At 39.5% G+C, this 15294-nt stretch overlaps 1 protein-coding gene across 5 annotated transcripts in view; it reads right to left on the bottom strand.

Moving 5' to 3' along the window:
- Window positions 1-15294, bottom strand: part of RC3H1 (ring finger and CCCH-type domains 1) — an 82406-nt gene that overhangs the window by 51462 nt on the left and 15650 nt on the right. For all 5 annotated transcript variants that reach the window (XM_061345644.1, XM_061345646.1, XM_061345645.1 and 2 more), the window contains exon 2: window positions 435-799. In XM_061345644.1, the coding sequence (XP_061201628.1) occupies window positions 435-665 (231 nt within the window). In that variant the 5' untranslated portion in view covers window positions 666-799. The remainder of the gene's footprint in view (window positions 1-434; window positions 800-15294) is intronic.

The following is a 15294-nucleotide window of genomic DNA, read 5'->3' as shown; positions in this document are numbered from 1 at the left end:
ACTCTCCTCTCCTGCTTTTGGAACAACTGGTCACAAGACGGTAGGGTGGCTGTGGTAAAGCAAGTAACCTACCACAGAAGAATCACTTCCCACCAGATACGCTCACTGATCCAGTTCACCCTTTTGTCAGAGCATGGCTAGATACGTGTTAAAGAAATGAACACAAAAAAAACTTATTTTGGTGACAGCTCACAGTTACACTAAATTTAACATAAAATTGCAGTCAGCAACCACTAGAATCAAGATCTGACTGAACTGTTGTTTGAGGCATATTCACTACAGTGTGTCAAAAGGCCTAAAACATGCATTCGTCAAAATTCACAAAAAGGAAGATGTCTACCCTACACACTATTAACACAGTCATATTCTTTATTCATGAGCTCCTAAAAGAAAGAGGGAAAACACCACAGAAAGATTTAAAAAGGCACTTTTACCTGAGCACCCACTAGTTGCAGCAAGGCTGAGTTCACGGGAAGGAGTTCAATGTCTGTATTGATAGTGGTCTGGTCAAAAGGGCATGCCTTACGGTGGAGCTTGTTGAGGCACATCTTGCAGACAGTGTGGCCACAACCCAAGCTGATAGGCTTTCGGATTGTTTCATCGAAAGTCTGTGTGCAAATCGGGCAGGAGAGAAAATCCGTCCATTGTGGAGCTTGTACGGGCATTGTTTCAGGAGTTAATTGACAAGACAAAAATCTAAAGCACAGATTCCACTGGAATCAAAATGTTTGAAAAAAAGTCTTTGTTTTTAAATATCTTCTGTAAGTACAGACAGTCAGCACATAGTGTGAAACATAACCTAAAAGAAAACAAAAACAGAAGTTAGTGTTCTCTACTGGAACAGGCATATGAAAAGCTTTGTGCTAGGTAATTACCACTTGTAGAGGTGTAACTAAATGAGGAGTGCAGCTCTGACATTAGAGGACTGAGTCATGACACCTGGTCTCTGTCATGTAAAAGCCACTTAAAACCATTTCTGTTGTTATGCAGCTAAAAATATAATAAATAAAATCAAGACAGTTATCTTTCTCACTGAAGTTAAGACTAATTAGCTTTTTATTTTTATGTTCCACTTTTTCATTACAAAATGAGCCAATTAGCACCAACTACATTTAAAAAAAAAAGACAAATTTTGAAGGGCTGTTGTGCTTACTCCACTAAAACATTTACAGTATTAACTGTAAGCTTTAAATATTATTGCATAGACAAGGCCTCATCCAAAACCTCTATCACAAGCATGTCCTCTTCCAAGTTCAGTGGACTGTGGCTTGATACACAATGACTACACAGAAACATCTGAGCTACCACAGCCTCAAGAAAAAAAATGAATGAATGGCTCAGGGTACAGTCAGACTGCATGCAATACAGCTCTTGCACATTGCTAAGTAATCCAAACACTGCTATTACACTGCCTTCACACAAGCTGATCTGCATGGTACCATGCAAACTTATCCAGTTACATCTCAGCCTGGGAAACTCCGCATTACTGGGTGTACTTTAGCATTTATAACTTGCCTTCAGTCTGCCCACCAAGCAGCTCCATCCTTTAAAAGCAGGAAGAAAATTTCTAGAAGTCAATCTCGACTGGAAGAGTGACAACTGTTTCTCAAGGACCCTTTTCTAATCCTGATTGGTATCATTCATTTCCTACCTAGAGATTATATCGACAGAGAAGGTAACATCTTTAATGCATTGAGAAATTACAATGAAAGACCTCAACAGAGGGCAACCTGAGAGGTCTTTGTTACTTGGCACTTTTGAATCAAAATACTACAAGGATTGAATATTATTAATTATAAGGGAATGGAAAGTAAGACATCCTTCTAGAACCAAGAAAAATAAGGGTAGACAGATGAAGTGATATGAAAAGAATTATCAAAAGGAAAACTGGCAATAAAAGAAGTATTTCTGATGTCTGCTTTACTGTCTATCACCAGGGAAGTTAGCAAAAACATAAAGCAGGTCACTGATTTGCTACCAAACAGATTTTCCTAAACCAAGCAGCAAAACAAACAAAACAACAAGAACACACCAACCACCCAGGTATGTTTCTCTTCCCCACAAACCACTGGCTCAGGTTTCATACAAAGGAGTATGCACTTGCTTGCTAGTATCTGTTCAGATATAGCAGCATATAGCATATATAGTTCTTTTATGAGCAAAGCAGCAACCTTTTATCAAATCTTGGCTTAAAAAAAAAACAAGAAACAACAAAAACACACAAAAAACCCCACAAAAACCAAACACACACACACACACACAAATTAAAAAAACCCACCACCACGACAATTCTAAGCATAGGCAAAGAGAGAAATTTCAGGTTAGAACTTGTGCAATTCAGAATCAAAATATTTTAAAAAAGCAACAAAAAAAAAGTAATGCTAAACCAGCGACTCTGAAAAGCCTCAGAACTTTGTTCCAGAATTTAGCGCAATGTCATTCATCATTTTGCCAAGGCAAACAATGAAGAGTTATTAGTTAAGCTTTTAGCCACGTTTCATCAACAAAACATTAAAACTTAGTTCTAAAGCTAATGAAAAAGAAAAAAATCACTTCTATCTTAAAATGCAATGTACAATACCACACAGCCACTGTTTACTAGCCAACAAGGAATTGGTAAGAGATCAATACCACCTAGACAGGTGGTACTGAGGAAGACGCAATGCACATGGTTAACTAACACCACTGTTACGTAACTGGAAGATCTGCCAAGGTTGTTCAGGCTTACCCGCTCTCCCCTGCATTACCTCTGTAACAGCAAATCAGTATTTTTCTTTTGTCTTGTCAGCAGACAGACAAATAATTCCCATTACTACTGTATCATCATAACCCAAATGAAAACATTTACAATTGTAAGTTACTTAACTGAACTAATTTCCTACAACATCCAGGAAATGTGTTTCCCAGCCTTCCCACATCTCCATGCTCCCCTTACGATATTTTTACGTAAACCTTTGTATCAAGTATTCCAGCTAGAATCATTCTTTGTAAAACAAATCTGTAATAGAAATAACCTTGAAATACCACAAACTGCAAAGAGCAGCTACACAGCTTGATAAATCTAGTGTATGTATTGCTGCACTATGAAATACCATTTGAGTTTCAAAAATTAAGACCCGAATCATACTGCTTCCTTCCTACCACATCGTTATTAAAATGTCTATGAACAATTTCCCAGATTCGTCTCCAATTCACGAACAATTTGAAGCACTGATTATTAACCAAGTGTTAAGTAAAAGAACAGTTTCTTACTAACTGAGGAAATATAAAACCAGAAACTAACATGGAGCTATGCCATCAACACTAAAAAGCAGATGGGGGCACAGAGACTCCCCATCTCAAGCTCTGGAAAAAAAGAGCTGCACTCAACTTTTACATAAATTAACTAGTTTAAAAAAAACATACCACCACAAAGAAAGACATACTGCTCCTACCTGTACCTCTGGCCACTCCAGACAACTGGCATACCCAAGTATGTCATACTTATTTGCAATCTCAACAGCTGTAAGAGAAGTCTGGAGAGTCTGGGGAGGGAGGGACAGAGTAAATAGTAGCATCCCTGATCCCTTATCAAGGTAGGTCTCAAAAGACTGGAGAACAATGGAAGTAAAGCTTACACACAAGCACAGCTCTCAGAAGGGTCATAATGAGCCCCAGGCCTTGTACCTAACTGACAGAATAGACTGGCACATAACACATGAATGGAAACCCAACGACCCTAACTGTAGATACGCAATCACCAGAGAAGCATGTTTCATCAGTGGGTGACAGCTCCTCCTGACCTGTGATAGATCTCTCTCCTACCCCTCACCAGACAACTGGTGCCTAAATACCAGAGGGAGGCCGCAGACAGCACTGACAATAGAAAATACAGCTGGGAGAAACCTCAGGAAATAATTTATTTCAGCACAGTCTAACTGCTGGAACAGATGGCTGACTGGCCTGATCCAGCCAACCTTTTCCCTAGAGGAGAAAAGAAAAGCTGCTTGAGCAACAAACTCTGCTCTGCTAATAAATCTCCCAGGCAGATCAGCACAGAACTGTGGAATTCCTCTGGTCCCACGCAAGATGGGAATGGCATCACAGGGACTGACAGTTAAGCTGCATGGACATGGGCTGGCACCAAGCACTGCTGCCACACCTTTCCACATATATGGTCCAGTTTTCCTGCTGGATCTTCAGACAAGGCAGCAGTCAAGTGCTATGATACAACATAAATCTCTTGCAGATACAAAGCATACAGATGGGGTATATACCTAAGTAATGAAACTGGGAAAGATCTGTGCCTTTTCACAAGGTTTGTGATTTGCTGTGACCTTGGAAATAATTAGAAATAAAATATCCTCTAGCTTCAGAGACCTAATTTAAACAAGAGAGATTAAAAGCAGCAATAAAATGATGGAAACAAGATAGTTTTATTATCACAGACAGCCACTGGAACCATCATCAGAAAGAGAACACTTTCTCATATAGATAAGGAAAGAAAAGCATATTCACACTTTCACAGTACATTCCTTTTAAATGTTTCTCTCCAGCACCATGCCGGAGGTAAGCAAAAAAATGCAACCATTTAAATAAAACCCCCTTCCCCATAATACTATGGCATTTAGAAACATAGAATAGTAAAGGTTGGACAGGACCTTAGATCATCTAGTTCCAACCCCCTGTCCATGGGCAGGGATATCTCACACTAAGCCATGTCACCCAAGGCTCTGTCCAACCTGGCCTTAAACACCACCAGGGATGGAGCATCCACAACCTCCCTGGGCAACCTATTCCAGTGCCTCCCCACCCTTACGGTAAAGAACTTCTTCCTTAGAGCCAATCTAAACTTCCCCTGTTTAAGATTCAACCCATTACCCCTTGTCCTATTACTACAGTCCCTAATTAGGAGTCCCTCCCCAGCATCCCTATTGGCCTCCCTTCAGATACTGGAAGGCTGCTTGCTATGAGGTCTCCACGCAGCCTTCTGTTCTCCAGGCTGAGCAGCCCCAACTTCCGCAGCCTGTCTTCATAAGGGAGGTGCTCCAGTCCCCTGATCATTCTCGTGGCCCTCCTCTGGACTTGTTCCAACAGATCCATGTCCTTTTTATGTTGAGTAAAACAGACCTGCATCCAGTACTCCAAGTGAGGTCTCACGAGAGCAGAGTAGAGGGGCAGGATCACCTCCTTCGACCTGCTGGTCACACTCCTTTTGATGCAGCCTGCGATACGGTTGGCTTTCTGGGCTGTGAGCACACACTGAAGCTGGCTCATGTTCATTTTCTCATCGACCAGCACCCCGAAGTCCTTCTCCGCAGGGCTGCTCTGAATCTCTTCTCTGCCCAACCTGTAGCTGTGCCTGGGATTGTTCCAACTCAGATGTAGGACCTTGTACTTGGCTTGGTTAAACTTGGTATCAGCCCACCTCAGAAGCGTGTCAAGGTCCCGCTGGATGGCATTCCTTCCCTCCAGTGTATCAACCAAATCACACAGCTTGGTGTCATCAGTAAACTTGCTGAGGGTGCACTCAACCCCACTTTCCATATCAGCGACAAAGATGTTGAACAAGACCGGTCCCAACACCGATCCCTGAGGGCCACCACTTGTTAATGGTCTCCAGCTGGACATTGAGCCATTGACCACAACACTCTGTGTGCAACCATCCAGCCAGTTCTTTATCCACCGAGTGGTCCATTCATCAAATTGATGTCTTAGAGACAAGGATGTAATGCGGGACAGTGTCAAATGCTTTGCACAAGTCCAGGTAGATACCGTCAACTGCTCTACAGAACTGATGGACACATAAGTTCCATAGCCCCATCATAGAAGGCCACCAAATTGGTCAGGCAGGATTTCCCCTTAATGAAGCCATGCTGGCTGTCACCAAGCACCTTGTTGATTTTCATGTGCCTTAGCATGCCTTCCAGGAGAATGTGCTCCAAGATTTAGCCAGGCACAGAGGTGACACTGACTGGTCTATAGTTCCCTGGGTCATCCATGTTCCCCTTCTTGAAAATGGGGTTCATACTGCCCTTTTTCCAGTCATCAGGAACTTAACCCACCCTCTCAATTTGCCAGGTATTTCACATCAGTTAGCTTCCAAACACTTTAAACATATATATATATATATATGTACGCACACACACACTGCTTTGTGCGTGACAGAAAAACAGATATGCCAAAACCCAAGAAAACAAACAACCTGAAAAGACACATCTAAAGAATTTAAACTGTAAGAGAAGAAGCTGCATTGAAGAAAGAAGATGCCCAAAGACACAGACCTTGAATATTACACTGGGACCAGAGACAGACTTATTTTGTTATTTCTGAGTTTGGAAATACAAAATACCTGTACGCAAGTTTCCTCCTGCTTAGCTCTGCATAAGCTGCTTCAATCCACAGCTAGAATCACCTAGGAAGATTTCTCCTCTCTTCTGGCCCTCCCCCCCCCAAATCCTTGAAATTCCATCCTTCAACCCAGACTGGAAAAGTCACACTGTAATCAGATCAGCTACCTACCTCCTTTGGGACCTTGCCAGTGTTTCAAAGAAAGGATCATTCTATAAACCTCTGGGATGAGTGGTTAACACTTTATCACATTCCTTACTCTGCCAGCCTAAACCAGAGGGGTAATGCACTCTCCTGTTCAAGCTGTGTTATGCCCATGATGGCCAGAGCTTTTCACATGTAGCTAGAAAGCTTTGTAGATTCAACCTTCAAGAACAAGATGTTTTTAAAATGTGGAACATGTTGTGCCACCATCCACTGGCATCAAGTTTCACATACGATGACATACAGGAAAACTCTTCTGCTTTCAGTTAAAATTCAACCCCCTTTAAATTAGCTGCACTCTTCAAGAGTTCTTCAGTACAGGTACCAAGTATATAGTTACTTCTCTCACAAACATGTTATTTGGATCCAATGTGTACTAGCACAGCTGTATCACGTGCCACTTCGTCATGCACAAGTTAACACTGATCTTTCCCAGCAGCAGTGCATAGTAAGTCATGTTACAGTTTAAGGCAGATGACTCAGCACACCTACGGGGCACCCTCTGCTCAGTTTCTGCTGTTTCAGTACATACTGCTCATAGGGGCATTGTCTGCTCCAGTGTTTTTACATGTCTCTCCAGCATTTCACTACGCTTTTCTTACCCAGGCAATACTATAATCATCATGACATTTGAAGATCAAAATTCTGAATAATAGCGTTTTTATTCTCTTTTATTTTAGTCCTGAAGTTGTTGCATTTTTGCTGAGTCTTACTCCGAAACAAAACGAGGAGAACTTCCTGTAGCAGTTAACACTGAACTTACAAATAAGCCTGTTTAGTGCAAAGCTTAACACTGTCACAGCTCCTCATTGCCAAAACAAACTCAGGCTTGCCAACTGTCTACTTATGCAAATACGGCTTTCAGCTAATCTATAATCTAATAAAGAAAATACCATTTTTTAAATTTTTCTAAAGACTCTTACTCCTTAGTAGTAACATACATATTTCTGAGGAAAAGTAACCTAGCCAAAGATGCAGTTCTCTCTCCTGGGAGACTTGGTCTATAATACGTTAAGGACTTCAAAAACCGATCTGACAGTCAAGATTAAAAATAAAACAACAACCTAAACAAAATTAGTAATAGCAAAACAATTCATAATTAATAAGGATCACCAGATGCTCACAGTACAAACTTAACCAAAACCTGGAAACTGAATCCCCCCCCCCCCCCCCATACTTGCCTAGTGCCAGACATCACCTATTTTCACCACTGCTTCACAGGACCTATTTAAGCAGTAAATTTTCTACTCCAGAGTGTTCTATGTAATAAACAGTGTTTCTGAGAACACATAGGTATCTTTTTTCTTTTTCCTGAGGAGAAGTGCAGGAACTAATACTTAGAGAAGTATTAGTGAATTTCATTTTACAGAAGAGCTGACCTGATACCCCATGACCACCCAAAAGTAATGGGTTGTTTAGAGACTCAATACTTAGTTCGCAAAAGGCATGCTAAAGCCACACACACACAGCCAGCCAGTACTGCCAACTCCACAGTTCACAGAACAGGATAAATCATGCTAGCTGTGTTTTCCATATCCAGTTCCACAGAAAAACCTCTGAAAAAAATAAACAGAGATAGAAAGGCCATGCCTGATCAGAAAAGAGTAGGTAGAGGAAAAAGCTGCTTACCGCTACCTGGTGAGCTCCATGAACAACACACAGAGTAAGCTCAGTGTAGTCCTTCTGATAGATTGAGATTCCCTTCCCTCCTCCCGCCCTGTTTGCTCTCTGAAACTTTGCCGTACACCAGCAACTGACGGCCAATGCTTCACTTCCTCATTCCTTGTCTGCGCATGCCTGCTCACATGAACGCTCCCCAACACCACTGAACACTTGCCCAGAAGACACAGCTCTGTAACAACAGAAATTCCCACTCAACAGCAAATCTTGGAAGTTCGTGTGTAATACATGTTCCCACCCTTCTTTCAAAGATACATAAACACCAGCAGGCTCCAGTGGCAGTTCAGTAAGTCTCTTTTAAAAGAGAAAGGAGAAAATCATGAACACCGTCAAAATTCTGTCCCAAACTCACTGAAGCTCAGTTACATCAGATTCAAGACTTACTTTCTTTTATCCTCTGTAATTTTTATTTGACTTGTGAAAACAAAGGGAGAAGTTTGCATACTTCTATGCAAAAATATATGGTAGTCTGGAAAGTACGTTAGGAAAATAGGGACAGCCAAGGACAAGATGTTATCCCTCATTTGAAGCTTCCTGGATTTTAAGAGGACAAGGGAAACAAACAAACAAAATACCCAACATTAAACAACCAACATCACAACTCTACCAGGGTACCTCTACAACAGAGGATCTAAAAGCAGTGTACAAAGATTTAAGCTTCACAACATCCTGTGAGGCAAGAAATAATATCTTATTACAGAATGCAAAACTGCTGAATTAAGTTATTTATCCAGTGTTTCGAGGGGGTGACGGGAGAGTGAAACCTACTGTATCATTTTCTTGACCTCTTATTCTCACTCCACATTCAATCACTGGTTTTACACTATAAAGGTCATGAATGTTTAAAGACAACACACATGAAGAAGCTTAAGGCTTTCTGCTAACCCCCTCCCAACATACAACCTGCAAATGGCTCAAATAGCATATTTTCAGGGCAGATATACACAACTAACTTCATAATTTCTGGTTGATATTATACATCCCTTACAGCTTATCTAAAAGAAAGGCAAAGTGACCAACTCTTATAGTAAATGGCTTCATGATCTACTACCTAGAAATATTTTTTTCTGCCAATCATAAGGATTTCCAAGCCCCTAGATGATTAAGTCTAGGAAGTTAACAGCAGACAAGCATGTCTAGAACATACTCCTTTCATTCCAAATTAAAAGTTCCTGGATTTGCCAATGCAAGTGACTGCAACAGTAACACAATGATTAAACCAGGATCAAAAATCAAGCACAGACCAGATTACCAGAAAAAAGGAAGAAGGTGCTTAAAAAATCTGTACCAGTTTTCAGAAGAGAGACTTCAGCTCAACTGGTCAAATGCTCCAGAGCTATCAATCCTGCCTTCAAGGAGGCAAGCAAATCATTTGCTTTTCCCTGAAGCAGATATATGTCTGAACAGCTGCTTTCTGAACACCCCAATAACCAAAATAATTGCAATAACTACAAGTCTGAAAACTAGAGCTAATAATCAAGCAATTAATGTGCCCCTGAAGAATTGTATTTTGATATTACTGAGTCTGAGGCCTTTCCAAGTAATTGGTGAAGTTAAAGAGGACAATTCCTTATTCATACCAGAAGACCAGAAAAAACAGGTTAGTGTGCCCAGGAGGACTAAGATCTGTGACAGTTTTTCAGTATTTATACAAGTACCTATACTGCAAACAAAACCAAACAAGAAAAAAGTTTTGCTTGGTTGTGCTTAGCACCAGATCACCCCTGAAACAAGCCATATTACGGGACAAACTTGTAAAACTATTCAGATTCAAGGGAACAGCCACATTATTTCTTGATGTCAGCTACGGAAGTCACTACTCTTCCATAATCATTCCTTTCTAAGATATTTCAGCTGAACCTTTTGCACAGTTGTTCCTGGTTGAAGCTAGCAGTTTTAAAAGTAGATCTTTTATTAACAAATACAGTAGGCAGAAACATGGGTGGACAGCAACTGCACAACCAATACCTTATCTAATTGAAACAGGCCAACAAATCAGTCACATGAACAGCTCACCTAAAATAAAAAAACTAAGCAGTTAGCTTCAAGAATAAAAAGCAGCGGAAAATGGGTAGCATTCTAGAGACTGCAAACACTTCACCTACATAGGCACAGGTAAAAGAGTATCAACCTTTGAGTCCTAACTTGCTGAAGCAAAGCTTGTTTTTTTCTACACACCTTTTAGTAACCTGAAGTGTCAAGAGTATCACAGCAGTAATAAGACTGCCATGTGCTGCTGACAAACCTTAATAAAGATCAAAATCATCAAGACCAACATCATTCTTTTCCATGCAGGAACAATCTAGTTACATGGCTACTACTGTTCAGTATATGAAAAGTAAATTTAGGCAAGGGGTGGGAAAGATCTTGTTGCCACTGTGATGCCTTTATCATTTTTCAGACTAAGATAAGTAGACATGAATCATTTAGTTAAGACCTAGCACATTTCAGTGAAAGAGAAAGCATTAAAAACCCCAACCTAAAAAAAAATAAATAAAAAATTAGAAAGTGTTGCCTGCCACCCACTCTCCAATAAGACCATCTCTCCCCCAGCTTGATTCATCAGCTATAATTCTGCTTTTGATGTCAGTGACACTACAGCTACAGTAACACTATCAATGCAATGTGAAACAATGACACAGAGAAGAGCAGAATTAAAGTCTGGCTGGAGACACTGGCCAAAAACTGTCCAGAAAGAAACAAAACATAAAGGAATTCCAGAAATTGCCAAAGCTTGTCCTTTTCAAGTGCTTTGTCTGCACAAACACTTTTTTGTAGTATACTCTGCAAATATTACTGAAATTACTACTGTGACATATTTGCAAGGCAAGAATTGAGTAATAGTCTGAACTTCCTCCCTGCCTCCTTCCTCTATTCAGACTCCTAAAAAACATGTTTCTATTTGTTTCCAAACTTCCTGGTAGATTTAAAAAATGCAAGCCTCGTGTCCAAAATTCCAGGTACAATAGTAAGGAAATGCTGAAACACACTCTAAGAGCAGTGTTAAGTGAATATAAATGCTGCTGCCAAGCATGGGAGAAATATCTATTTCAATGAGTCATTTAAATTGTAAAATGTAAACATAAAATCCCATTTTACAAAGAACTTTACTGATATTCAGAAAACATACTTTAAATGTCCATTTGAGAACCGTCTCAGACTTTCCTCTTCAGTGTTTCTTTTCTTCTCCTCCCTATAAATTTGACTTAAGAGGTGGTTTTTCTTGTCACTTAGTAGATGCTGCCTCCATTTTAAAAACAGATGTCAAAGAGCTTCATAGAATCATAGAATAGTTAGTGTTGGAAAGGACCTTAAGATCATCAAGTTCCAACCCCCCTGCCATGGGCAGGGACACCTCGCCCTAAACCATACTAACCAAGGCCTCGAAATTTCATGTTAGTAACTGTTTATGTAGCAGTATTTTAATAAAGCTTCGGTTATTCTATTTACCTCCAAAACAATTTGTTTTGGAAGACTGCACTTAAACATTGAAAAGATATTTTAATAAAAGCACAAAGTCATCCAAAAGCAGAGAGAATACCTACAACCAATATAGTTGCTCATATACCTTGTTTTTAATTCATAAGTTCACTTTAAGCATATTACAATCAAAAGAAAGATTCTCTTATCATGTTGTATACAAAACAATCTCTAAGCTACTGTGATGTTACTTCAAAAAGCAATGGAGCCCCTAGTTTCACCATAGCAAGAGTTTACAATGCCGAAGAATTTTTTTTGCCCCGAGATTTATTATGATTCTCTACTCTATTACGGCCTCAAAGACTGTGAGACACAATTACTAAACTGTATCAGCTTCAAGAATCCAGCTCCTCTGCTTCAGGCACCTGCTCATTCAACCATGTAATACCATTTCTACATTAGGAAGAAACTATATGGCACAATTATCTTCTGAGAAAATATGCACATTTAAAAACAGTTGTCAAACACTGTTCTGCTTACCATAACACTGCAGCCCTAACAACCAAAAAGTAGAGGCAGGCACACTGAGGACTTGCTAATAGAAAATAAGCTAGGGTTTCCCCATTTCTCTCACAGATCAGTGAGATGAGCTGCACTCATCTCTCTCTAGAACAACTATTAGAAGATTACTGAAAACACCCAAAGACCAAATCATAGTCACTATCTACAAACGTAATACTTCAGACAACATTTAACATCACAGCAAAAGAATCTCACCTCTACTAAAGGAGTAGATAATAACCTGCATTTCTTCCCACAGGCTATATGGGTTAACCATCTTATCCTTGTGAGAACTGAAACATCCAGACCTTTCCAGGATTTCATTCTACCGCCAGTGAAGACAGATAACGAAACTACCTACTGGGCATTTTCAGTGCAGCTTCATGCATGGCTTAGAGTGGAGCAAGTCAAAACTGCTTCTCAGAAAGTAATCTTGTGCCAGCTCTGACACGTCACCTACACCAGGGACCTAAGCTTACCAAACCCAAATCCCTTTCCTTCCCACATTAGCTTCTGACAGGCTACAAAAGCTGTTCCAAAACTGTTAAATGGTCAAGCAGTCATGGAACCTTAAGGGGAAAAAGCAGAGGAAGCACAGAAGATGGAAACTTCAAGACAACCTCTTTTAGCATCAACGCAGATTCATGAAGTTTTTGGGTGCAGTTCCATGAGCAACTTTTTAAGCACTGCCAGGGCAACACAAATTTTTAAGTATGGCTTCATTAATTGAAGCCACTTCCAAAGTATTTGATAAATTACACATTTAAATACTATTAAGCAATCCTAACAATAAGGATGACTAGACTAACAGTTTGGAATGAAGACAGTAGGTGAAATGGAATAAGGAACTTAAGAGATTAACAACCCACAAAACGGTTGCTTTATACTAAATCTATCCCCAAATTATCCGTTTCAAAAACAATGCTTCATAGCTAGAATTAACCCATGTTTGACAGCGCAAAACACAAAAATACAATCAAAACCATCCTTTCAGCTCATCATGGTTATAGCACTGAGAAAAGTGCTCTCTAAAGAAGATGAAAGAATGCTGTAACAGTCTGTAACTAAGCTTTCCTTCTGCTCCTGGAACCAAGAATTGCAAACGAAGAAGCAATCATGTAAATGCTACAACAACAGATACAAAAATAGCTTACAGGGACCAAACTAGGGCAGTTACCCTTCTTTGGCGAGCCCTGTAGTAGCTTCAGTGGCAATAATAGCAGGAATATCAAGATAAAGAATGTAAGTTTCACAGATGACTATTCTGCTTTTTTCCATGACACACGCCCAAATTATGTTTTAACAACATAACCTAATCTACGCTAAAGCTCAGGAGTCATCCAAGGTTAAGAAGCAGCTTGCTGCAGAAATGGCACCGAGCCTGGGAAGTTTCAGCTTTGTTCTAGCAGTTGCATAAAAAAGAAGTTACCTAGTCAACATACTATTCAAGATTTTGTCCACACCTCTGAGCATAGTTTTGTCATAAAAATCCAAACACTACTCAGCAAGGACAAACCTGTGCTAAAACACCATTCACACAGGGCTTAAAGTCTTTAAATATCAGCAGGAGAGGTCACAGAAGTGCTGCTGAAAAGCAGGTTAATTCAGGTGCTTCTGACTCAATGTAATTGAGCCTCATTTGCTTTAAATGCTACTAGCACCCAGTGATTCAATTTGTAGCACTGCTAAAAAGAGCAGTTCCAAAGGCCTGAAATAGCCTGGGGCAAGATACTCCTTTTGAATGAGACTTTTCATGTAACCTTTAATTATAAGAGGGGAAAAAGGGGAAAAAAAGGAGGAAAAAATAAGACGGAGAAAGAAACAAACCCACCAAATTTAAATATTTTGCTGCTTTTGTGTTAGCCTCTCTTACTTTTCAGATTCATAAAAATAGCATATTTGCTTTACAAGATCATTAAAAATAGCACTCCTGGTTTTAATGAGCGGAAACAAAAGGCTCAAGTGTCAGGGTTTCCATTAAACACCTACTCTTAAGTAACAGTGAACATCTCAGTTTAACCACAAAAATGAAAGCTGCTGCTTTTTTTGTTTATTATGTTTGCTTGGTTTTTTTAAAAATACTTCTCCTTCCTATATAGCAAACAATGCAAGAGTCTTATATAAGAGAAAAAATTCAAACCTCCAACATCCCACTGATCCTCCTGTCACTAATGAGATATATTTATTTTTGGCAGGAACCTGAATTCAAATGGGAAAAGAGTTATCTTACATACTCTTCAAAAGAGGTTTTGAATTATAACTCTAGTTATAGAACATTAGAGTTACATAACCTGAAAAATCACCCAAGCAAGAGGACAAACTAATAATCCAGGGAAGTTATCTATTAAAAATCCAGTGCCAACCTGATGAATTTTGCTGCTTTGGACTTGTAAGAACAATTTTATTCCCGACATATAAGTTTGTCTTTTAGAAGAAAGTTCCCTCATTTACTGCTTACTTTGCATGGAACCTGCGCTAAATGGAGCAGTCAATGAAGAACAATTTTCTCATTTCCAGTTTATAATGCTAAATCTTAAAGGATGTATTCACCTCTGAAAACATGTTACAACTATATTATGGCAGCAACTGGAATGATGTAAAATAAAAAATACATACAACACAATCTCACAGACTATTACCAGAGTTATATTATTAAAAATATATACACGGTTCTCCATAGCATGCTGAACTAGTCTACCTTTTTAAAAGCAAAGGGTAAACTTCTCTTAATTAAGTTTATTCACAGATTAGACCTCTCTCATGGAAGACTAAGGGCTGAAAGACAGTGCTGGGGATGACGAAGACAGAAACAGCTGCGCAGTTAAACATCTCTGTAGTTCATTCGGATGTTTAAACCTTGTTCAAGAATTTAATCCTTGATGTGGTCACAGCCTACCAATAGCTTTTATTAGGCACACCATCACAGACTGCTACAAGACTACAAGTGTTTGCATCTTCACAAACCCTGACTGCAATTTTACCTATTCTAGTACCTTCAGAGTAAATCTGATAAAAGTTTCACAATTACTGCACATATAGACTGCACAGAAAGCTACTTTACCATTATTGTTATTCCTCTCTTTTAGAGTCTCAGAATAG

Source organism: Neopsephotus bourkii, unplaced genomic scaffold (assembly GCF_033783945.1).
Source record: "Neopsephotus bourkii isolate Nb327-2 ecotype Australia unplaced genomic scaffold, CSIRO-AGI_Nbou_v1 NB_234, whole genome shotgun sequence".
Taxonomy (NCBI): Eukaryota; Metazoa; Chordata; class Aves; order Psittaciformes; family Psittacidae; genus Neopsephotus; species Neopsephotus bourkii.
This window is presented reverse-complemented; position numbering and strand designations above follow the sequence as displayed.